Source organism: Argiope bruennichi, chromosome 3 (assembly GCF_947563725.1).
Source record: "Argiope bruennichi chromosome 3, qqArgBrue1.1, whole genome shotgun sequence".
Lineage (NCBI taxonomy): Eukaryota > Metazoa > Arthropoda > Arachnida > Araneae > Araneidae > Argiope > Argiope bruennichi.
This window is the reverse complement of record NC_079153.1, coordinates 32,605,017-32,627,975: the sequence shown is the minus strand read 5'-3', so window position 1 is coordinate 32,627,975 and position 22,959 is coordinate 32,605,017. Positions and strand designations below refer to the sequence as shown.

The following is a 22,959-nucleotide window of genomic DNA, read 5'->3' as shown; positions in this document are numbered from 1 at the left end:
ACAGGTAGAAACTGTAAGAAAGATCTTGCTGTTAAATATATATATGATTCATTATTTTATTTTCAGTAAACATTAAGATTTATTGATATGACTATAGGCTCAGTATTTTAAATAGAGTTCCGTGCTCAAAATATCGAATTCAGAAAACCTAATAATCAATAGACATTTCACCTCTGCAGAAACGTTAAAAACGTACAGGAAAATGGATATTTTTCTGTATCAATGGAGAGTTTAAAATTATTCACTCACTGATAGCATACGAGATATAATCAATAATGTCAATTCTAAAATGCAATTGCGCATAAAAACAATTTTAAGAAGAGGGCATATGGCTTTTTAAAAAAGAAAGGTTAGAAAAAGAGGTATTTATTTGTTCGTGATAAATTGTATTCTAATACTTCTTTTGATATCATTTATTTACGCCGATTGAACGGTTGTTCAAAATTTGCTGTTTCCGAATTCTTTTTTATTGGAAAATATTTTATTTCACTTTTTATTTGTATTGATGCCATGTATATCATTCCAAGTTTTTATACCACTTTGAAATATCTTGTGTATTGCAAATGAATAATTTTTTTAATGTTATTATTTTGCAAAAGCTTTTGTTATTCATTTCACATATCAATCATAGCCACAAAAAAAAAAGAATTATTCATTTGATGAGGGAAAAAACATTTACACGAAAAAATCGATTTTTTTTCTATTCAATCAAAGTATAGTAACATAATTTTAAGCAAGGACTTCGCATTTAAACATGTATAAAAAAAAGTAATTATAGTAACCATTTCTTAATTTATTAGTAGTTGATGTTCTCTTTCTCTCCAAGTTGTGTATGTGAATCAAAATTCTCGAATTTCTTTTAAAAAGTCTAAATTTTCAAATATATTTTTTTCTAGTTATGTTTACAAAATTTTGGAATGTTAAAACATAAAAAAACTTCGATCATGTCTTTTAGACTTATATAAGAAGAGCATCTGCAAATTTTTCTAAAAGCGGGCCAAAAAATTACTTAACAAGAGCAAAAAGGGAGGTTTACAAGTATCATTTATTTAAAATTGAGTAAGGACTCTAAAGTGTATTATTATAAAGCTCTAATTATCGTGGTTATCTTGATACTAGAAATCAGATGGAATACTAATTAATATTATGAAATACTTTAGAATCCTTAAGGGTTTTAATTTCATAATTACCGAAATTTGAAATTGACAGTCAAATAAGATGAGCTAAATGGGAAAAGACAACTTATGAGTATTGCTTGGTACGTTTTTATTATTATTATTATTATTATTATTTTACTAATCAATCAATTTCATAAAAAAAATATAAGAATATTATACGCATCGTTGGAATCGACATCAATGTTTCCTTTCTTCATAGAATATTCTTATTATTTGCAAATTAATGTGTGTTCAAGTGAAACATGGATGCATTTTTCCAAAAAAAGAAAAAAATATTTTTTGGGTCGATTTTAATTTGTTGGATTTATTTTTTAGTGAAATCAGAGATATATTCTTACGATAAGACATCTTGGTAAGTAATAAATTGATTTTATATACCAAAATTCATTATATTTTATTAGGATAGGATCTGAAACTTTGAAAAACATTATTGTTAACTTTATTAAAAATTTTGAAAAAAAAAAAAAAAAAAAAAAAGCAAAAAACTAAAATTGGGCACACAATTAGGGATTCACTCTGAAGTCAATTAAAATATTAATAACACTTTTTCAAAATGCATTTTTCTTTAATAATTTTTACAACCCCTCCCATATTTTATTAGAAATCAGAAGAAATTAATAAAATCTTTAATTATATAAAAATTAGAAATTAATGGAATTTTTTTAATTATATAAGAATTAACAAATTTCTTATGTACAATAACAGATAACCGTGATTTTCTACTACTCTTAGTGAATAAAGTAAATTGAAGGTCTTAACTATGAAATCAACAAATTGTTCGTAACATCTTGTAGATTACATGACCTATAACGAGCGATCATGACCGGTTCTTGATGTTTATAGTCTGTTTGATGCCTCGGAGCAGTTCATGACGAAAGTTAAAAACTATCTTCTTTTGAAGATCACTAAATCACTAGTTTTCTACTTGTAAATTCAAGTCACAGGTTCATCGACAGGTGTTGAACATTAAGGTGTAGTTAACCGCCTGGTCAATAATTTCTTAGGTTACTTTTTCGCATCTTCTGTTGATTTATTATCGAGAAGCGTTTGCAATTGTTTGATATAATTGATGGCGTGTCGCAGCGTTTCGACTTTGCTTTGTCTTCGTTTTATTTGTACATTTCGTGGAAGGTGATTGCGCAGTCTTGAGAACCCATCATTCACGCTCCGAACACGCTGTCTTTCCCTTTCATTCCGCCGACACATGAACGAGGTCTCCAGCCACAATTGGTAATTCGATACTGGAACAAGATCTGGAACCGGAATTCGGCAGCGAACGGAGAACGGATCATTCATTTTTAAGTCTGGGTTGCTGTTAGTCATCTGTTTTGGAGGATCGCAGTTGGGCACATGAGAAAAAAGTCTTGCGTCATTTGAAGCTGAATCGTGATTGTGGCAAAACTGGTGATCGGTGGCAGGAACGTTTTCAAAGTTGGTGATGGCATAGTTTTCTGAGAAGAAAGATTCCTTGTTTGAATCGTCATAGGTTGTGGGGAACCAGTTTCCGGAAGGGATGTATTGGTCTTCGAATTCTAAATTTGTCTCGTTGAAGACTCTGTCCATCTTAATTTTATTTTGTGGAAACTGAAAGAAAGGATGGTAATTAATATCATTTTAAAAAGTGAAAAAGATTTTTAGTAGCAGTTATTTACTAGCTCCATAAAACATTATTCAGATAAAATATTTAGATAAAACAGACTTTAAAAGCCGCATTAATTTTTAACAAACTCAATTGAAACATGAGATTGAGTAATATGAAGATTTTCACTTAAAAAATTTATAGTTAAACAGAATTTTTATTTTAACTACCAATTTTGTGTATTGCTTATCACTTATAAAATTGTGTATTAGACAAAATTTATCTTTACATGAACATACATATATTGGATAACCATTGCTATTTTCAATAATTTAAGAAAAAGATACCTTTTTAATGCTTTTTGACAAAAATCGGCTAGTGTTTGCATTACATTTACATGTAATTTGCAAAACACCCAATAAAATATTTTTTATTCCGAATATTACAAAAAAAAGTTATTTTACATCAAAACTGCCTAGCACTAATAAGTCAACATTAACTATATTTATAAGCAAACTAGTAGGTCACGATTTCCAGCTAATATGAAGCATCGTTATCAGAAATCGTTCGAGAAATACTGGAATTAGATTGAATACAGGCCAACATTAAAAGAATAATTATTTCAATAATAAGGCAAGTTGCAGGTGTCTTGTGGCAGAATATCGGCTTTGAGATGATAGAGACGAAAGTTCATGACCCATGCAATCAAATGTCATCCATCATATATGTATCCGTGGTGTACCTAAAACCTCTCGCTGTAAAGCACCTTTCCAGAGCCATAGAAAGATTGCCGATTCAAATAACGCTCTCGTCCTCCACCCTCTATTCAAATTGCGAAGTTCCATGTAAGAATACTTTGATATTGTTTCAAAATTTAATTTTAATTAAACTAAATTATTAGAGCTTGTTCCAATGTTGTATGCTTTATTTGTAAAGAATCTGGGCTTACATACTGAAAAATTCTAGAACTGACAATATGGTGGATTTCTTTTTTTTTTTTTTTTTAAACACATGACATTGTAGGACGATCTGTAAAGTACCTGTATTCTTTACAAATATTGTTCTGTTGGAATAAAACTTTTCTAATTCAAAACTTTAAACCCACTGGTAAATTTTGACGGCATTTCCTATTGATTTTTGATTCGAAGCTAATAAAACAATAGAAGGTTCAAATTGCATATAAGCTATAGCACTGAGTTTCAAATCTTCCCATTTCAAACTTTGGTAATACTTAGACCATCCATTACCTTCTCTAGCTTGACGTATATTGATGAGGTCTGAATATACAAAGAGGTTTAAACGAAGCTGCAACAGACCAACTATTGCTGGAAAATACAAGAATTTTAGTATCCTTGTTGCTAAGATTATACCAGGGGAGAGGAGTCTTCCCTAAACCTTCTAGCATACTCTCCAATAAATTTGTCATGCCATGGTAATAGCATACAAAAGTTGCGAAATATTAACTTTCGGTGTGAATTTAGTATTTTTACTGAATCTATCGTATCATCCTTGGCCAGTTATTTGGCGATTAATCCCTGGCATATGTTAATTGTTGATAAGAAACTAACTCATTACACTCAAAATATAACTAAACTCCTTTAATAAAATACATAAAACATTAACATAAACCACTTACACAACACATCAAACTCTAATCAACTAACCATAGATGTGGAGGACCAGCTGAAACAAGCCTCTCTCGCAACCACTGTTTATATTTCCATAACAGCAGCGCCCTCTAGCGTGCCAAGTGGTGCGCTCTAGTGGCTCATTTCCCAACATCCTCCCCACCTGTACACGACAGTGTACACTTTCCTCTACAAGATACATTCAGAATTAAATTTCACATAAATATTAACAACATTCAATTAAATTTTTACATAGAAATAAATATAAGTAAACAATACATAAAACCAACTACACAAATATATGCAATAATAGAGCACAATTCACAACAAACAAATAAACTGAAATTTAAATACTACATTTCTAAAGGGTACAACGACTGCTCTTCTCAATTTACCTTTTGACGTTTTCACTATGCATGCTCGTAGAAGTCCATCTCTTCCCATGATTAGCTCTTGTATCACTCCCATCTCCCAGAGCAATTTTGATTTAGATGCACCTTCAACCAAGACGATATCTCCAATTTTTAGATTGTTGTAAGACGATGGATTCGCAAGATTATGCGCACTCTTTAGCATTAACAAATACTGTTCCTTCCATTTAAGCCAAAGTTCCTTCAAAAGTCTAGTCTGGAGAAGTTTACGTCTGCTCAAGGTCACACGATCCGATGCAGATTCAAACAAGTCCAAAAAGTATTCTGGTACAAATCCAGGTTCTCGTTGTCCAGGAAGCAAGAAATGTGAAGGCGCAAGAGCTCTTGGTTCATCCAACTCATCACTTTCGTACGTAATCGGTCGATTGTTGATCACGCATTCCATCTCTGTAAGGACAGTTGACAATTCCTCCAAAGTCAACAATGTTCTTCCAAGCGTCTTTCTCAGTGGTTCTGTAATACTTCGCAACAATCGTTCCCAGAAGCCTCCCCACCATGGAGAACGCTCCGGAATAAACTTCCAGGATATACCTTCAGAAGCAATAAAACTCTTCAGCTCGGGTTGTCTTATTATGTTTTTGAACTGCTTAAGGATTTCACATGAGCTTCGAAAAGTCTTAGCGTTATCAGAATAAAATATCTTTACGCCACCTCTTCGAGCCATAAACCGGTGCAACGATAGAATGAAACTTCTAACGCTCATATTAGAAACCACTTCAAGGTGAACTGCTCGAGTCACAGCACATGTGAAAACCACAATATACACCTTCTGTAGAGCACCTGAGGTAGTCCTCACAGTTATAGATCCTGTAAAATCTGTACCTACAGTAGTGAACGGAGGGCAAGCAACTATCCTGTCTTTAGGCAATTGTCCCGTCTGTTGTCTTGCAGGTTTTGCATTGTATTTGCGGCACACAAGACAACCATTTAAAACACTTTTCACTGATTGTCGTCCTCTTGGTATCCAGAATCTTTTCCTTACTCTGGATAAAGTAGCTATCACACCTAAATGGAACCCTCGATTGTGTTCATGTAGTATCAAGAGATCGGTATATTTAGACTTGGGCAGAAGTATTGGGTGCTTTTCTTCCTGCGTCAACTCGCTCTGTTCTAAACGTCCTTTTACACGAAGAAGACCGTCCTGCAGATAGGGAGAAAGACTCCATATTCGTGAACTAGCGAGAATATGTTGACCTCGGTTGAGACGAGTTATTTCAGATCAAAGTGTTCACGTTGAACTTGCTTCACCCAAAATTCTTCTGCTTCGCTCATCTCCACCGCCACCAACGGACCTCTCTGTCTGCTTCTTCCTCCAAGTTTCCCAAGAAACCGCAACACATAGGCAATAACTCTCAGCAGCTTGTTAAGACTACTAAATCTGGAAATGTCAATCAATGGATCATCCTTAACAATCGTAGTGTGTACAACGATCTTTTTCTCAGGTATACTCTCGTCTTGAACTCTGAGTTTTTGTTGAGGCCAGTCGCTCTGCGGTGCTTTCAACCATCGAGGTCCACTCCACCATATATCATCGTTTTTTAGTGATCCCGCCGACACTCCTCTGGTCAACCGATCAGCTGGGTTCTCCACACCTGGGCAGTGGAACCACCTATCAGGAACTAAACAATTCTGAATTTCAACGACTCTATTTGCCACAAACTGTTTCCATTCCGACGCTGAACTCTTAATCCAATGCAAACAAATCTCAGAATCCGTCCACATAACAACTCTTTTAACCCAATTCTTAAAAACCACCGATAAATGTTTACACAATCTAGCACCAACCAATGCTCCCATCAACTCTAATCTAGGTAAGCTCAATTTTTTCAAAGGTGCTAATCTACTTTTCGCCATGACAAAGTACGCTCCAACCTCACCCGATGAAGTTTCCCACCGAAAATACGCAAATGCTCCATATGCAATCTGCGACGCGTAACAAAATATATGCATCTCCATTCCACCAGCATCCCTATCCCTGCTAGAAAAGCAACATCTATTCGCACGTCAGACAAACAACCTACTTCACAACACCACCTCTCCCACTTATTTCTCAAATCATCTGGCAACTCTGAGTCCCAATCAATACCTCTTTCCCAAATTTCCTGTACAAGTTTCTTAACACGCACAACAAACGGACTAATAAAACCCAAAGGATCGAATACCCTAGCAACAACACTCAACACAGACCGCTTTGTATTCCTTACCGACTCCAAGCTATTCAACAAAGGCACAACATCAACCCCCAAACAATCCTCCTTTAAATCCCACACTAAACCCAAAACCTTCAACTTAGAATCTTGCTCAGACCCAACACCATCACTTAATCCATTTTGAATCCACAATGTCCACAACTCCTTAGAATTCGTGCATAGCTTTCTCAAGTTAAACCCTGCATCTTTCAAGATAGTAACTGCACCTGAAGACAAGCTGAAAGCTTTTTGAACCGTCTCAGCGCCGTAACACAAGTCATCAGCATATAATGCGTTGTCCAACATGTCGACACAATCCGGGTATCTTTCGAGATATTTTCTAACATGATATCTGATTGTGGCTCGCAACAAAAATGGTGAGCATCTACTTCCAAACAAAACGCGACTCATTTGCAACACCACATATTCTCGGTCTTTATCATTCGTATTCCACAAAACCCTTAAATAACGACGATCTTGTTCAGCCACTCCAATCATCAAAAAAGCCTTTTCTATATCTCCACAAAAAACTACTTCAAATATTCTAAATTTCAAAAGGACATCCAATAGACTGGGATTCAAATTAGGGCCTTGTTCCAAATAATCATTTAATGACAAATCGCCTCTCTTAGAACTTGAACAATTAAATACCAATCGAACCTGCGTAGTGCTTTTATCTTTCCTGACCACGCTCCTATACGGCATGAAGTACCCCGCGTCACCTTCGGCACAATCCTCGACTCTATTATTTTCCCTCTGGAATTTAATTATTTCCTCGAATTGGTTACGAATAAAACTATCACTTTCCAATTCTCTTTGCAATCTATCCAATTGCCGTTTAGCCAAATGAAAATTGTCCTTCAAATCCACTGGATCGCGCTTCCACAGGAGACCCGTAACGTAACGGCCATTCTTAAAACGCAAGTTTTCCTCAAACCTCTGAATTATTTTTTCGTCGCTTTCACTCCTCCCTGAAGGCGAATCGCTAATTCCTTGACTTTCCAATTGAAACCAATTATACAACAAATCTGATAACTTTTCCTCCTCACAGCACTCAACTCTAGTATACATACTTAAAGTGCAATTTAAACCGTCTTCTCCAGAGCTTCCATTAATTACCCAGCCAAATATGGTCTCATATAACATCAAAAATTCTGAAAGTCTGCGAGTTTTCCCCGTTAAAGCTTTATTTATTAAGTCATTTCCAATCAAAAGGCCAATCTGTTTCCTCACCACCCTGGTCAGACAAAACAAATCCCTCTCGTCTCAAAACCGATACAATACCTTCCGAAGGGCTTCGAATTAAATCTCGGCCAACAATTTTGTCTATCACCAGTATATTGCATTCTAAATGCGAATCACTAATAGGGCTTTTCAATAAAGCTTTCTTTCACTTTAATTCTCTCAAGTGGGGTGATTGAGACCCAAAAGTGTGAATTTTAAGTTTCTCAACTGACACAGTAGGTAATCCGACTTCCTCTGCAATACTTTCTAAAAGAAAGCTAGCTTCGGAACCGCTGTCAATTAAAATTCTAATCCCTCGAGCGATTTTATTTGAACCCACTACATCGGCTCTAGCTGTTTGGTAATAGATATTATGCCGTTTTTCAGTATTGATCATTGACTCTCGAAACAATGAATTAACACCTACGTCTTTGGACTCATTGGAAGATCCTCCAACACTACCGCTTTTACTTGGTCTCTGACCTCTTTCACACAAGTACTCCAAGTGGGATTGTGATCCACAGGTTTTACATTTTATACCTTTTACATAACAAAACTTCTTATGACCTTTACGGAAACATCTCCTACACTTGTATTGATCATAAAGCGACTTGTATTTATCTTGCACGCTTAATTTACAATCTTCATTTCTATGGGTTTCCTTCGGACAAAAATCGAAAAATTTACTTATTGATACGCCTAACGTTGCCGCAGAAGACACACCTCTACTAAAGGATGAAGATTGGGTTTTCTTAAAGGGGGATAAATTACTTTTGGTAACAGGAATCAACAACTCTGCACGTTCCAAAAAAGATCTTTCGCGTGCCTCTATCTCTCCCTTCAAAAAATTCAACAAATCGGATATCACTGGCTCCCTTATTTTCTTTTCAACCCGACTTCTATTAAACAACAACATCAATTCAACAGGTATGCATCTATCTAGAATCGGATACAATAAGCTACCGTAAGAATCTATATCAATTTCCAACGACTCCAAACTTCTTATGCTGTTGTTAATTTCATCGTAGAGATTACGTAACCCCGCGGTGTCATTTATCCTTCTAACAGGCTGTAATGATAAAAGCGTGTTCATATAAGCTGAGATCACGGCTTGTCTCTGCCCAAACTTATCTTTTAGGATCTCAACTGCTTTATCATAATTTTCATTAGTTAAAGTTAATCCAGAAATTGCCCTAGCCGCACCGCCCATCAATAATGATCTTAAATAATTAAACTTTTCAACCTTCGATAAAGAAGCATTATCATGCACAGCCACCTCAAACGATGGCCAAAATTCCTGAAATTTTTTAATATTACCATCAAACATATCTAAAGCAATTTTAGGCAACTTTGTACTATTAACGTGTCGAGCAAGTACAGCCGCATTCCCACTACTATACTTAATTTTTTCAATAAATCTCTGGATTTTACCCTTGCATCTAATAATCGAATCACTATATTCCAATTCTTGTTGTACCTCCTTTTCCAATTCTATCAATTTAATTTGCCCATTAAGTCTTTCAACCAACGTCTGTAGCTCCGCTTCTCTTTTAATCAAAATTTCCAGGTCATCCCGCAAGACCTCAATATCCGGTACTTCCCTCGCAAATTCTACTTCCACAGTTTTAATAACATTCGTAACTGCCGCTCTCACTACACCTCTATTTTTTCTATTTCTCTCAACTGACTCGTCTACACTCATTTTAAACACCAATGAACAAATCACTAAATCCTTCCCGGCCGATGCACCAAAATATGATAAGAAACTAACTCATTACACTCAAAATATAACTAAACTCCTTTAATAAAATACATAAAACATTAACATAAACCACTTACACAACACATCAAACTCTAATCAACTAACCATAGATGTGGAGGACCAGCTGAAACAAGCCTCTCTCGCAACCACTGCATTTATATTTATATTTCCATAACAGCAGCGCCCTCTAGCGTGCCAAGTGGTGCGCTCTAGTGGCTCATTTCCCAACAATTGTATCCAAAAATCGAATCTATGGAAGCCAGATATTTAATCCATAGTTATATTTGGCTCAAAATTTGATAGATGTCTAGATTACAGATGTGTATTTTGTGTGCCGAATTTTATCTGCCTAGATTTCTTCGTTTTGTAATTACTCATATTCGAAAACCCGAATAGCTGGAATTATTCTGAACAGATTTTACTCAAAATTTGATAGAAATCAGTGAATTTGGTTTTAAAGGCCTCGTGTCAAATTTCAATCTTCTAGTTCAAAGCGTTTTTGAGTTATCTTTATCACAGACAGACATTTTCCAAAAATGTGTTTTTCGAACTCAGGGAGATTTAAAATGTGGAAATTCATCCAAATCTTGAATTCGAATTTTTTGACGATTACTATACTTTCTCTGTTGTGCGTACACGAGAAAGTAAAAAGAAGTTAACCTCGTCAGACATGTTTATTGCATTCTTATAATGTAAATATATCATAGAATAGAAATAACAAAAGGGAAAGATAAAACTATTTCCTCTATTTATGAACCTGCTGTAAGAGAATAATTTCGCCAAGCGACTTATATATCAATATACATCACAATTAAATTTCCGGCGATTCAGGTTCAGGTGTTCCAATATTCTATGGTCCAGGTTCAGGTGTTTCGCCAACTGATGAACAGAAAATTTTCGCTGAAGGAAGGGAATCTGATGCAGCACCTGCGTCATAGTACATACAAATCGAGCTTCCAAACTTTTCGCAGGAAGAAATCCACATGGCCATCACTCTTAACGCTTCAGCGAATCCCGCATGCCTTTTATGATCTGGTCATTTCTCAACACTTCACTGACAATGGCTGTAATTTGGCCTTTGCGTGTCATTCATTGGTGTTTGTTTTGTACTTTGGGGCAAGTGCACGTGCAGTGGAAATAATGGACGGTGTTAGATCTTTTTCAGGAATGTCATCTGCACAGTTTTATTTTTAAAAAATAAGTTATTGTTTCAAAATACTGATGAATGCTGATGTATATCAGGCAATGCGTAAGTTGGGGCTATAACTAATTACCAGATTTTAAAAATACAGCTTTTGATTGGAATGAAACAGCATTGTTCAAAAATAACTCGTGTCATCAGTAAGCAGAATAACCTACAGACGTTGATAATACATTAATTGCCATGTGAATAAAGTGTGTCTTTCAGATAAGGTATTGGTTTGGGGCGTATAAATCTATACTCTTCATCTATTTTTTTTTTTTACTTTGTCGTATGAAACCCCCGGGGGACACCTCGAAATGAGCATGAGATGCTTCCAGCATGGTGGTTGGATCTCGCCACCCTGGAGGGTACACTAATAGGTGGGGGATCTGACTCCTCCCATTGATGACGGGACGTACTTCCTTCCGGGAGGGTTATACCGTGGCCGGTGACTGCCCTTAGGACTCAACCACAGTTCCCGTCAATGTTGCTGTTGCGGCGGTACGGTCATTCAGTTTTATGGTTTAAATCCGTGTGCCTTCGTGGCGGGTCGGAGAGTTAGATGGTTGACTTACTTTGTCGTATCCCCCCTACCTGGAGGCACCTCAGATATGAGGATGAGATGCTTCCGGCTTGGCGGTTGGTTCTTGCCATCCATGTGGCTGCAAAAATGGCGGGGATCGGCTATTTCATGGTAATGACAGGGCTTACTTCTCACAAGAAGGGTTGTATTGTGGCCGGTGATGGCTTTTAGGACTCAACCTGATTTCCTTCCATTGTTGTTGTGGCGGTCCCTCCAGTCAGATTTATGCATAAGTTTCAGGGAGGGTTGGAGTAGTCAAGCTCTCATATGGGAAGTATAAAGGAAGTATTGTAATCGTCAAAAAATTCGAACTCCAGATTTTGACGAATCTCCCCGTTTCAGAATTCCCTGAATGCAAAAACACATGCTTTCTTATCTGTCCGTGAGCATGATAACTCAAATATGTTTTGAGCTAAATGGATGAGATTTGGAATATGGATTTCATGCCAAATTTGCACATATCAAATTTTGAGGAAATTCCATTCAGAAGAAGTCAAGCTGTCTGTGTATAAGTTATTACGATAACTACAAAACAAAAAGAGCTAGCAAAACAAAATTTGGTACATAGGTTTAGCATTTAAAATATAGGTTCATATCAGATTTCAAACTAAATCTATCAAAAAATGGGTCATTTGGTGGTCTGTCTTTGCATGCATGAAAAACTAATAACTGATGAGCGCAAATATTTAAATTAATGAAATTTAGTATGTTGTCTTCTGACTGCAACTATAATTTTGAATCAAATTTTGATTTCAGTCGATCATAAAAAAAAAGCATCAAAAATGTTCGCTCGGTAGATTCAATAAAAATGCAAGATTCACACCAAATATTTATATTTCGTAACTGTCTTACACCAATACCATGCAAAATATTCAAGGCGTTACCCAAGGCTCCCTATTTTATGCAAAGGGAAAGGGAAAGGGAATAAGATCTCTATTGGGGAGTATGCGAAAAAATTTCCAGAAGACCACTCTTGCAGATTTATCCATAGCCCTTTTCACAGTGGTCATATAAATGTATAGTAACTGATAAAGAGTACAGAGTAAAAAAAACCGGTTGAACTTAATCTCATGACATGATTTTTTCTTATTTTTGATGAATTGTTTATCGTTATCTCCTGATTTATTTGATGTGTAATTGCTAAAAAATTATTCACATCTTATATTCATAGTTCTTATCTATATTCGTCCACGGAAACCTGCATTTGATCATTCTTTTCCTCGTATAATATATTATTCAATAATTTATGGAAACACTGTTTTTCCTTTTCGTAATTGCCCATAGGCAGTTCTTTAAAAATACACAAAACTGTAATTTTTGGGTATTTGTCTTATTACATTACTTTGCTCTTTACTGTGCGGTTCATTTATTGCAATTGTGAATAAACAAGAAGAACAGATACGTTCTTATTTTGAATCACGTATTCTTCGACCGGTTTGTAAAGCTACTTTGGTCAGGAAAGTCGTCTGAAACATACTTCCTTCACATACAAAAACATTATTTTTGACAACTTTTGTCTATTTTTACGATTTTGCTTGCATATACAGTATGATTCCATTTTCTGTGGCCTTGCTGGTCCAAACAATATTTTGTGCTGTGATGATTAACTTAATAATAATCGACAACCGCGGAATAATGGTACTTATTTATTAATTTCGCTGTCACAGTAAAATCACCTAAAAACATTTCATGGGTGGCGTACATACTTAAGAAAGGATTGTGACGATTCAAACTTCAGTGAGAAGTTTATATGTTATATGAAAGAATGGAGAGGCTTTAAAATTTCGTGAATGACGTTCATGGCACAGAAAAGAACAGAGATTCAAAATTTCGTGAGTGATGTACATCTACATGAAAGGACGGAGAGGTTACAAAACTTTGTGATTGGTGTACATTCTGTATTTAAAAAAAATGGAGAATCTTTAAAATTCCATAAGTGGCGTACATTCTGTACCTGTGAGAATTCAAAATTCCGTAAATTGTATATATACAATGCAAAAGCACAATGGGAATTCAAAATTCCGTGAGGATATCTGAAATTTATCAAGTTAAATAAATAGTGCAATAGATTTTATAAAAATTGCCTTTAAAAACACATTATTATCAAGTAACACAGCGTTATTTTCTTTCTTTATTTTGTTATTTCAATTTTTTTTTACTCTTGAGTTTTTTAAATTATAATATGTTATTAAAAATATTAAGGAATAATAATTTTTTTCAAAATTTACTGTAAAGCATCGGCTTTCGTATAGAATCAAAATTATATGATGTTAATTAATTAAATGATAATTTAAATCTTGCAAATAAAAAGATAATGCATTGTAATCGAAAAATACATAATTGTATTAAATTTTTAGACTCTAGCACAGCAGGAAATGGATTGAAAATTGGCTACAAACTTCATCTTTGCAAATATGAAACAAATCAAATTTAATAAAAATGTACAAGAACAAATTTTTTTTTTTATCTAAACTAATATAACAATACTTTAAATTGCCTTCGAATATTCTTACATTTATTAAAATATAATTAAGAAATTATTTGTAAAAATAATGATGTTACAAACCTTCATAAACAAATTATTATAATTTTAAGATAGTCTATACAAATATTCAGCGACATGGTGATTAGAAAGATATTTGCGATTGCTCATAAACTTTATTTACGTTCAATCGATATGAATTTTCATGTAAAAAAGAGATTCTGAAGGGAAAAAAATATATAAATATAATCAAAGAAATTATAATTAAACCTTTGACATTTGAAGACAATTTTTAAAATAATGAAAAATTTTAGAATTGTAAAAAAAAAAGAAAAACATCTGGATGGATTAATTTAAAATAATATTCTAAAAAAGTAATTTTAACTTCTTTCCTTAAACAAAGGATATTTTCTGTACAATAAAAGTTGATCTATAGGGTTTCGAAAATAAATGTCCACTTTCTTTTTAAAAAATATATATGGATATTGAAATTTTTTTTCGTCCATAAGTTTTATAAAAGGAAATTTCTCCAGAATAGCGGAAGTATAAATCAAGTATCAAGCGAGAACATTAAATTTCTTTCACAAAACTTAGAAGCATAGAGATACCTAAACTTTAAAAATTAAAGCCTTATGGAACTTTAATATTACCAGCCCCGAGAAGGTTTATTTTCAATACCACCAGCTCGGCAAGAAAAATATTCGTGACTGTAACCCAATAAATCAAGTCAAATTTCATGAAATGTCATCATAAGGTTATTTATTGCTTTTCTGTGATATTTTAAATAGATTAAACCTCTAAAGTAGGCCTAATAAATCAATCGATTAGGATGGAATGCAAAGAAGTAAACGAATAACACTGCTTCATAACAAGCTGTTTTATCATGATGATACAGTTGTTCAATAACTTTTGGCAAAAAGGGTAATCGAATATATTGTACAACAAATTTTATATTCGTTTTCTGCAAGATCTCGGAATCTAATAAAATTCTAACCAATCCTTCAGTAGTAGGTGGTTTAGCTTACTTTGGAAAATATTAGCTTTATGCACTGAAAAAAAACCCCGAAGTACTTTCGTTAAACATTTTCTACGGCGTGTTTTGTGTTAAAATTCGTTGTTTAGAGAAAAAGATAGAAAAACACTGCCTGTATTTTCCTGTTTACCAAATTTCTTTGCAATTTTATACAAATCTAAAACTTTGGAGTCCAAAGCACATGCATATTATATTTATCTAATAATTTATGTAAATTTTATATACCTACTGATTGTGGAAAATACGAAAGGATGAATTTCACAAAAAGAGAAAGTTGCGAATTAAATATTGTAAATAATATTAAAGTTAAAAATTTTACACAAAGATAAGATCAGTACATCATAAATATAATCCTAATGTTGGTTAATAAAAGATACTTTCTGTGAATGTCGTACTTATGTCATTTATTTCTGCATATGCATTTTTTATCATGTAAGAACATGATATTGTTTTGGTTCGGGATTTTTGAAGCCTCAAAATACGCGGGTAGAAAATAAATATTAGGGTCGTAAGAAGTTATCGGCCGAAGAGGCACAAGGAAGAAAACGGGAAGCAACGCGAAACAGCGAGGAAGGTGTCGAAATGTACATGGATTTCCTGCATATTTCCAAAGATTTGGAAGAATGCAGGAAAATAAATGCATTTGTGGAGGAATCAGTACTGTTTACCACTATTTAAAGGAATGTATTAAAATCTCGGAGTTAAGAAAAAAATCTGAAAATTATAAATAATGACTTAAGTACAGTACTGATGGTACCAGGTAATCTTAAAACGCTGAAGGACATGATGTCAAAAATTGTCAGTTTTTTACAAACTATTTGAAAGTATTCAGTTTTCTATTGTTGTGTAAAGAAAATTTGAAGAGATATTTTGAATTTCGTGGAGATTTTCTCTTAGTAATGGTCGTTTCATTGTTTTATGGGTAGATAGGGAAGAAGGACAGTAACTGACCACTTTGTGGCCAATTACCTCGAAGAGAATGTTAGTTTGACAAATTGGTCAATGCAAGGATGGACAATGCTCAAGATAGCAGTCGGCCACAACAAATCCTGTCGATACTGCTACATTCAGTGGTGTCAGGGTGGTCGGCTGTACGCAAGAAGAAGAGGTATCAAAATGTGTATATATTATAATCATATAATATTTTTAATCTTTCATTTTAAGTTTTTTTAGCTAGCAAAAAGAAAAAGAGCTTTGGAGCTCAAAAAATTTTAAGATACAAAAGGAAAAATAAATAGAAAACGTCGCTTTTCTAAAAAATAACGAATGCGCAATACAATAGTCACTAATCATTTTAAACTAGTTTAAACGAGATTTTTTTTTCACAAAATAAATAAATAAATAATAATAATAATAGTAATAGTTCTTGTCTCGAGAAATAATTGTTTAGTACGACCGATTTTGAGGTGAAAAAGAAAAAAAAAAAAAAAAAAAAAAAAAAAAACGTTTTTCTAAATATCGACGCCTGCGTAATCTAAGAGTCACGTGATTGTTTCAAATCGGTTTAAACTGGTTAATGGCTTAAATTAATTAAGACAAATAATGACTTAAAAAAATAATAACGTTCTCAGATGATAGCTTGAAATTTGCGATAGCAGATTCCAATTTTTTTTTTCACTCGAATATAAATAAAATTTTGCATAATCTGTTTTTTGCGTGTTCATTATAATTTTTTATTCAATATTTCATTTCTGATAGTGACAAAATCTATTCTATAGATGGTTTCAGTTATTATTATTATTTTTTGCAATTTTTTTTTTAATTTGGGAGTGGGGGGGGGGGTGAAGGGAATTTATCTCCTTATGTCTTCATGAGTTTTCACATGAAATTTTGTGTTGTTCCTTTCATTAATTTTAGTTGCATATGACCCTAAATAAAGAAAGCTATTTTATGAGCGACCTATATTTAAATACTTTTTTTTTATTTTAAGAAAGATTTTTTATCTTTCATTACATTAAAAAAATTCAAATTCAACGCTGATGTGCTCAAAACTGTTTCAATAAATTCGTAAATATTTAATTCATTGTTTTAATTACTTTTATTGATAACTATTTTACTATTGACTTAATTACTATTTTGAAATTGTGAGTTCCTTCTAAAATTCCTTCTAAATATTCCTTCTAAAATATCAAAGTGAGATGCCTTTTCTAGAAATCTCATGAAATCATCGACGTTTATGTCGCCCTTCTCAAACATTTTGCACTATAAAAAGATTTATACTCTTATAACTCTTCTGGCACCATGAAAATCCAGTAACCGATCAGAGGTCAAGAATTAGAGATCCGATTCCATCAAAAATCTGTTGTGATACCGTACCGGGTTCATTTAAAAAACTTTGTCAATTCTTTCCCTGAGAATTTGGTCGGAATATTCGAGAGTAAGATGCTGGTTCAAGAGTCGTCCTCATCATCTGCTTACAGTTTAAAAGTGCGACTGTCCCTCCAAAATAGTCTTCTAGTAATTTTGAAAAGGTATGTTAATATAACTTAAATAAATTTCGAATTATAACAGAATGACACTTTTTTCAACTTTGAAACTTTTCTTCCATCTTTATGTGAATCTACGTTAATAGTACAGACAGTTACTTTAGTTTAACCCTTTGCGCTCGGAAAAGTAATTCAATGCAAAATTATTCAGCAAGCACTATTCGAGCGCAAAGTATTAATTATATTCAAACAATACGAAGGATTTATCGAAACAGACTTCGTAATTATGAACCACGCTTAGATGAAGAGAACGGCAACCTAAAACTACATCTTTTTTTTTAGTCTGATACACCACTCCAAAGAAAGGATATTTAACTTCCAAAAGATTTAAACTACGCAAAATGGAATTTTGATGGATTGATTAAACCTGGAATTCTTTTGTACAAAAACTGAAAATCTAACAAAAGGTCATCAAAGATCCCGTAAAGCACAATAGAATATATATATATATATATTTTAAAAAGTATTGACTGAGACGTTCTTTAAAGCAAAACCTCATTGATAAAAATAATAGTCAAAAGACAATTCTCAGAACATATATATATAAATTAAATCCTAATTAATCTCTTAATTTTTATCTTAATTTATCCCATATTAACTTCATTCTAAAATGTTCTCTTATTTCTTGTTCCAATTTCACATTTTTTAATTTAATAAATCCAACACTAGCCCTGTAAAAATGCTTAAATCAGCACTTTCATGCTCCGAGTGAAGGGATAAAGCTAAGCAAATTCTTTTGAAAGATATGTATATTCCCCTTACCTAAATTGACAAGTGTAAAGAAATCCCTGTTAGAATCTCACAGTATTTAATCACTGGAGGAAAATATTGCTTGCTCTTTTTCCGTTCTTCTGCTCTTGTATCGCTCGTGAACGGACGTCAGTTCGTCCTTGCTTCCCTTGGCCAAAGCCTGATGTGATAATCTATACTTATAAATAAAGCTCAATGTGTGTGTGTGTTGGCGCACTACAGTCCAAACCGTTTGACATACAGTTATCAAATTTGGCATAATGTATACCTTGGAGGTCGGAAATGTACACCGTGGAGCGATTTTTTTAAATTTTAATTAGAATTTTAATTAATTTTTTTTTTTTTTTTTTGTTCTCTATGAATAAACTCCTTGTGTGCCAACAAGTATACCACACGGCTTACAGATGTAAGTCAATACGCAATTGAGAGTAAAATAAATTTCAAATATAAGGTCGCAGGCACAAATGCAAAAAAGAAGAAAGAAAAATAGGGGAAAACAAGTAGATACACAAACAAAAACAAAAATGAAACAAAATTGCTCACATAGTAATAGAAACATACAGTAAATGCTATAAAACAATTGAAGAAGCATGATCAATTAAAATATTCAAAATACAAATACAAAAGTATATATGCAAATATAAGTAGGCAAACACACTGAAGTAAAGTTTAAATCATACGGGGAAAAATACTATTAATATATGTACAAAAGGAAATGAAGGATGCTTTACACTGTACAAAGGCAGATAAATGAGGAGGCCAAGCTATATTGTTCTTTCGAAGGCAGTTTCTCAGTTTACGTCTTTCCGGAATAAATTTGGTGCATTCAAATATCAAATGCTTGACATCCTGGACTGCACCACTGTAGCACGAACACCTATCAGTCGGCGACAAATTGAATCGTTTTAAATATGCTTTAAAGTTTCCATGCCCAGTCAGAAACTGGATAAGTTTAAAATTTGACTCAAAGTAGTGAGCTTTTAGGCGTCTCTGTATGGATGGAATAAATTCCTTAGTGAGCTGTGCATTAGTCGATGCTTGAAGCGTAATTTCGGCGTTTTGTCGCTATAAACAGAAAATATTACAGCACAAAATCGATTTTTGCATCAAATTAAAGCTTTTTTTTAATTAAAGCTTAAAATTTAATTTATAAATTATGCTTAGATTAAATTATACTAAAATTTAATCTGCGCGAGCACGTCAAGTTTAAAAAAAATATCTTTTATCAACGTGTTGCCATCAAATTGATAGAAGATTAAATTAAAAAATAAATCAACTATTATTGCAAATTTAATAAACAAAATTGTAATTTTCGGCAGGTGTTTGTATAAAATGAAAAAAAAAATGAAATAAGATATTTTCTGAAAAGTAAAAGGAGGAAAAGTTTTCTATGAGCTTTGACAATACCTATATTATTAATTCAATAAAACAATTTAATTTAAGGCAAACATAGTTTAATATACTTATAATCATTCTAATCAGCGATCATCAGCTAATTTGGGTCATACATTTGCTAACAAAATGGTCTAAAGGAACTAAATAATTATATTTAATATAACTTTAGTCAATAAATACTCCGATGAATTAGGAATTTTAAATTTTTACATAGGTTCTCTGCCCTTTGACAAAATATTCTTGAGACACCAATATTTTAAATAAAAATTGTTGAACTCCAATCATCTAAATCAATCACTAAAACAGTAGACAGAAGTACTCATTTTTCAATACTTCATTTTTAACAGTGTATAAAACAATCTGCTCTTGATTCCTTTCTTCCTACTTTGGCCGATCGTCCCAAGCCACTTCGCGAATTGGCCGGCCAAAGCCCGAAATCAAGAAAAGATCGGGCATTGGCCGGTAAGTTTACAGCAACGTTGGCCAATTCGCGAACTGGTCGATTTCGGGCTTTGGCCGTAACATATATATATAATTTTTCTCAATACATAACAAAAATTTTCGAAGTTACTATTATTTTACAAATTAACAATTTAAAAAAAATTTTGTTAAAAATAATTAGCCCTTAATATTTAATTTAGGCCTAAGAGGGACCAGAGAAAACTTAAAATCAAAAATGAAAAGATCATCAATGCAAAATTAAAATAATTCTCACGAAAGAAAAATAATAACTAAATTTTTCTTACCTAATCAAAACTTAAAAGGTCTAAGCAATCTCTTTCAACTGAATTGAAGTCCAAAATGTTTGCAGCATATAATCAGAATCAGTTGTCGAATTCAGCCAATATGATCTCTTTTTCAAGTCTCGATCATATGATGCACACTAGAGCAATCCATGTGGTGACTCTTTATAATAGCCGGCAGAGAATGGAGCCCGCACCTGAGCTAACGAAGTCCTTTATGTCCTAATGAAGAACGGTGGCCCTCAAATGGGCATTTTATAAGGGTTTTATTTATTGTAATGGTATTCGTGTTTGTAATACACCGTTAAACGAATGGAATCACTGGACGATGTAACAGGGGCAGCATAGCGTGCACTGTACACCACCTCCCTCTACTTTCACTTGAGCGGTCAGCTTCAAAGGGACTCTATAAAAATTACTCAGGTTCCAATTTTTAAAAATATGAGAGACAGAAATGAGGAAAAGACGGTAATTAATATTTTCACATCTGAACTCTTTTTATCGTATGTTTGTTTGTTTGTAAACTATGGGATTTGGGTACTTTTCATGACTTCTTTGTTTGAAAATACATAGAAAATATGTATTTTATCATTTTTTTTTTGAAATTTCAAAATATTTTTATTGAAGATGGAAAATATTTAAATATATTGAGAATTACTATTTAATAGAAAGTTATTGAAAATAAAATCATGTTTCAAAGAAAAAAATTTCGTAAAAGAAAACAGCATTTTATATTTATAATTTCAATAAACTTAGTCACACCAAATCATCTGTTTTAATGTCTAAAAAGCAGTTGTCCAATAACAGATACAGCATTGTGAAACGAAACAACAAATGATGGTTCCAGAGTGTTCAAAATAATTTTGATTTCTGTTAGATCATTTCACAAATATTTGTCTGGTTTGTACAGATATGCATAATTTCTTTTCGAAATTCAATTTTAAAAAGTTTATAGATAATACCTGAAAGAACCGCGAACACAAACAATAGGAGATTTTATAGTTCAGAGAATTAAAAGTTCACCCTGAAAGGCTCTGAGTGTTAGTCTGGTTTATCAAAAGTGGAACTCCTAATAATATTCGAGTTCAAATAGAATTTTTTTTATTAGTTATTAATAATAATTGATTAAATTTTTTTCTTCAATAATTCGATTGCTTCAGGCAAACTAAAAACTAGCTGTAAACTATTGAATTAGATCTTTGTAAAACTTGATTCAAATTTCACGATAGTCAACTGTTGTCAGGCGTGGATTTGCAATATATAATTTTAAATTAACATGTTATCTTAATTATTTCAGTTTAATTTTTGCAATTCTATAACTTCATTCATAAACATTACGATGCAGTTCGTCATCCACTTTTCTATACTGAAAGCATAGCCAAAGAAATTGAACACATTGCAAAAGCAATTGCAGTTGAAGAATTACCAAATGTTGAAGGACAAGACAAAGTATTAATCGAAAATGACGATCAAGAAATAAAGAATGAAAAAATTAGATAATCTTGCAAATCCAATCGACATTAAAAGGAAACGTAATGTCGAATAAGATAAAGCACCTTTAATTTTCAAGTGGTTAAACAAATTATTAAAACGAAAGGCATAGAAACTGTCTGATTTTAAATAGAGAAAGAAAATGGCGATTTATGAGAATCTGGGAAAACTCTACTTTTTTTTCACCGCTAAATTCTTATAGAATTGTGTTTATAAAAATTACTTATTTTTTTTTAAATAATTGTGTCACATATCAATTTACAAAGCAGTAAAAAAATCCTTTTAATTAATATTTGCTTCATTTTTTTTCTTTTAAATTGTAACAAGGTTTAGAATTTTATTTAACTATACATACTTTCATAATTTGAACGATACCTAACATCGATATCTAACACAAGTTTGCTTTCGGCAAGGCTTTACTGAATATTTCTCTCAGAACCTGTTGATATCTGGCTTTGCGTTTTCAATTATTTAAGTCATTGACCGGTTTGTGGCATTAATAAATGTTTTTTTACCTATACCTTTTGTTGATGAATATTGCTTTTAAGAATAATCATTTTTTCTTTCTTTTTTTTTTTTGTCTAGTAATTACCACGTGTTTACTCATTTGCATAAGAATTAAGCCGGAACCCATTATTAAATAAAAAAAATAGTTTATAGAACATATGGGAAAACAAATAGTTCATAGAACACACTGAAAAACAAATAATTTATAGAATAACTGATTTACTGAAAAAGTCTGAAACTTTTGCTCAACAGGTTATTTGTCTGAAAGGCAATTTGCTTAACAAATATTTCTTAAGCATTCTTGAAGGAAAGTTC

General features: G+C 32.8%; 3 protein-coding genes across 6 annotated transcripts; all 3 read right to left on the bottom strand.

Annotated features, from left to right (window-relative positions):
* Positions 1-1,843: 1,843 nt before the first annotated feature.
* LOC129963816 (helix-loop-helix protein 6-like) lies at positions 1,844-20,783 on the bottom strand. Of its 4 annotated transcripts, none has more exons than XM_056078388.1 (2): positions 20,650-20,783; positions 1,844-2,762 (listed from the first exon to the last, which is right to left on the bottom strand). In XM_056078388.1, exon 2 carries the CDS (start codon positions 2,739-2,741, stop codon positions 2,184-2,186), a length of 558 nt encoding a protein of 185 aa, XP_055934363.1. In that variant the 5' UTR covers positions 2,742-2,762; positions 20,650-20,783; the 3' UTR covers positions 1,844-2,183. The 4 variants fall into 4 exon arrangements, with proteins under 4 accessions (XP_055934363.1, XP_055934364.1, XP_055934361.1 ...); XM_056078389.1 differs by lacking the exon at positions 20,650-20,783 and adding an exon at positions 10,801-10,838; XM_056078386.1 differs by lacking the exon at positions 20,650-20,783 and adding an exon at positions 4,394-4,557.
* On the bottom strand, positions 4,518-8,076 carry LOC129962805 (uncharacterized). Its single transcript, XM_056076803.1, has 4 exons — positions 6,838-8,076; positions 6,065-6,739; positions 4,740-5,957; positions 4,518-4,574 (listed from the first exon to the last, which is right to left on the bottom strand). Exons 1-4 carry the CDS (start codon positions 8,074-8,076, stop codon positions 4,518-4,520), a joined length of 3,189 nt encoding a protein of 1,062 aa, XP_055932778.1.
* LOC129962804 (uncharacterized) lies at positions 8,396-9,931 on the bottom strand. The gene has a single exon (XM_056076802.1). The coding sequence runs from the start codon at positions 9,929-9,931 to the stop codon at positions 8,396-8,398; it is 1,536 nt and encodes a 511-aa protein (XP_055932777.1).
* Positions 20,784-22,959: the final 2,176 nt, after the last annotated feature.

Bases quoted from the DNA above. Each gene is read 5' to 3' on its own strand.
- LOC129962805 (XM_056076803.1), bottom strand. From the start codon at position 8,076: ATGTATACTAGAGTTGAGTGCTGTGAGGAGGAAAAGTTATCAGATTTG. The intron at 5,958-6,064 runs GTGAAGCAAGTT...CCCTATCTGCAG, and splicing joins GCGAAGCAGAAGAATTTTGG to GACGGTCTTCTTCGTGTAAA. The intron at 4,575-4,739 runs GTATTTAAATTT...TGTATCTTGTAG, and splicing joins TTGTACCCTTTAGAAATGTA to AGGAAAGTGTACACTGTCGT.
- LOC129962804 (XM_056076802.1), bottom strand. From the start codon at position 9,931: ATGAGTGTAGACGAGTCAGTTGAGAGAAATAGAAAAAATAGAGGTGTA.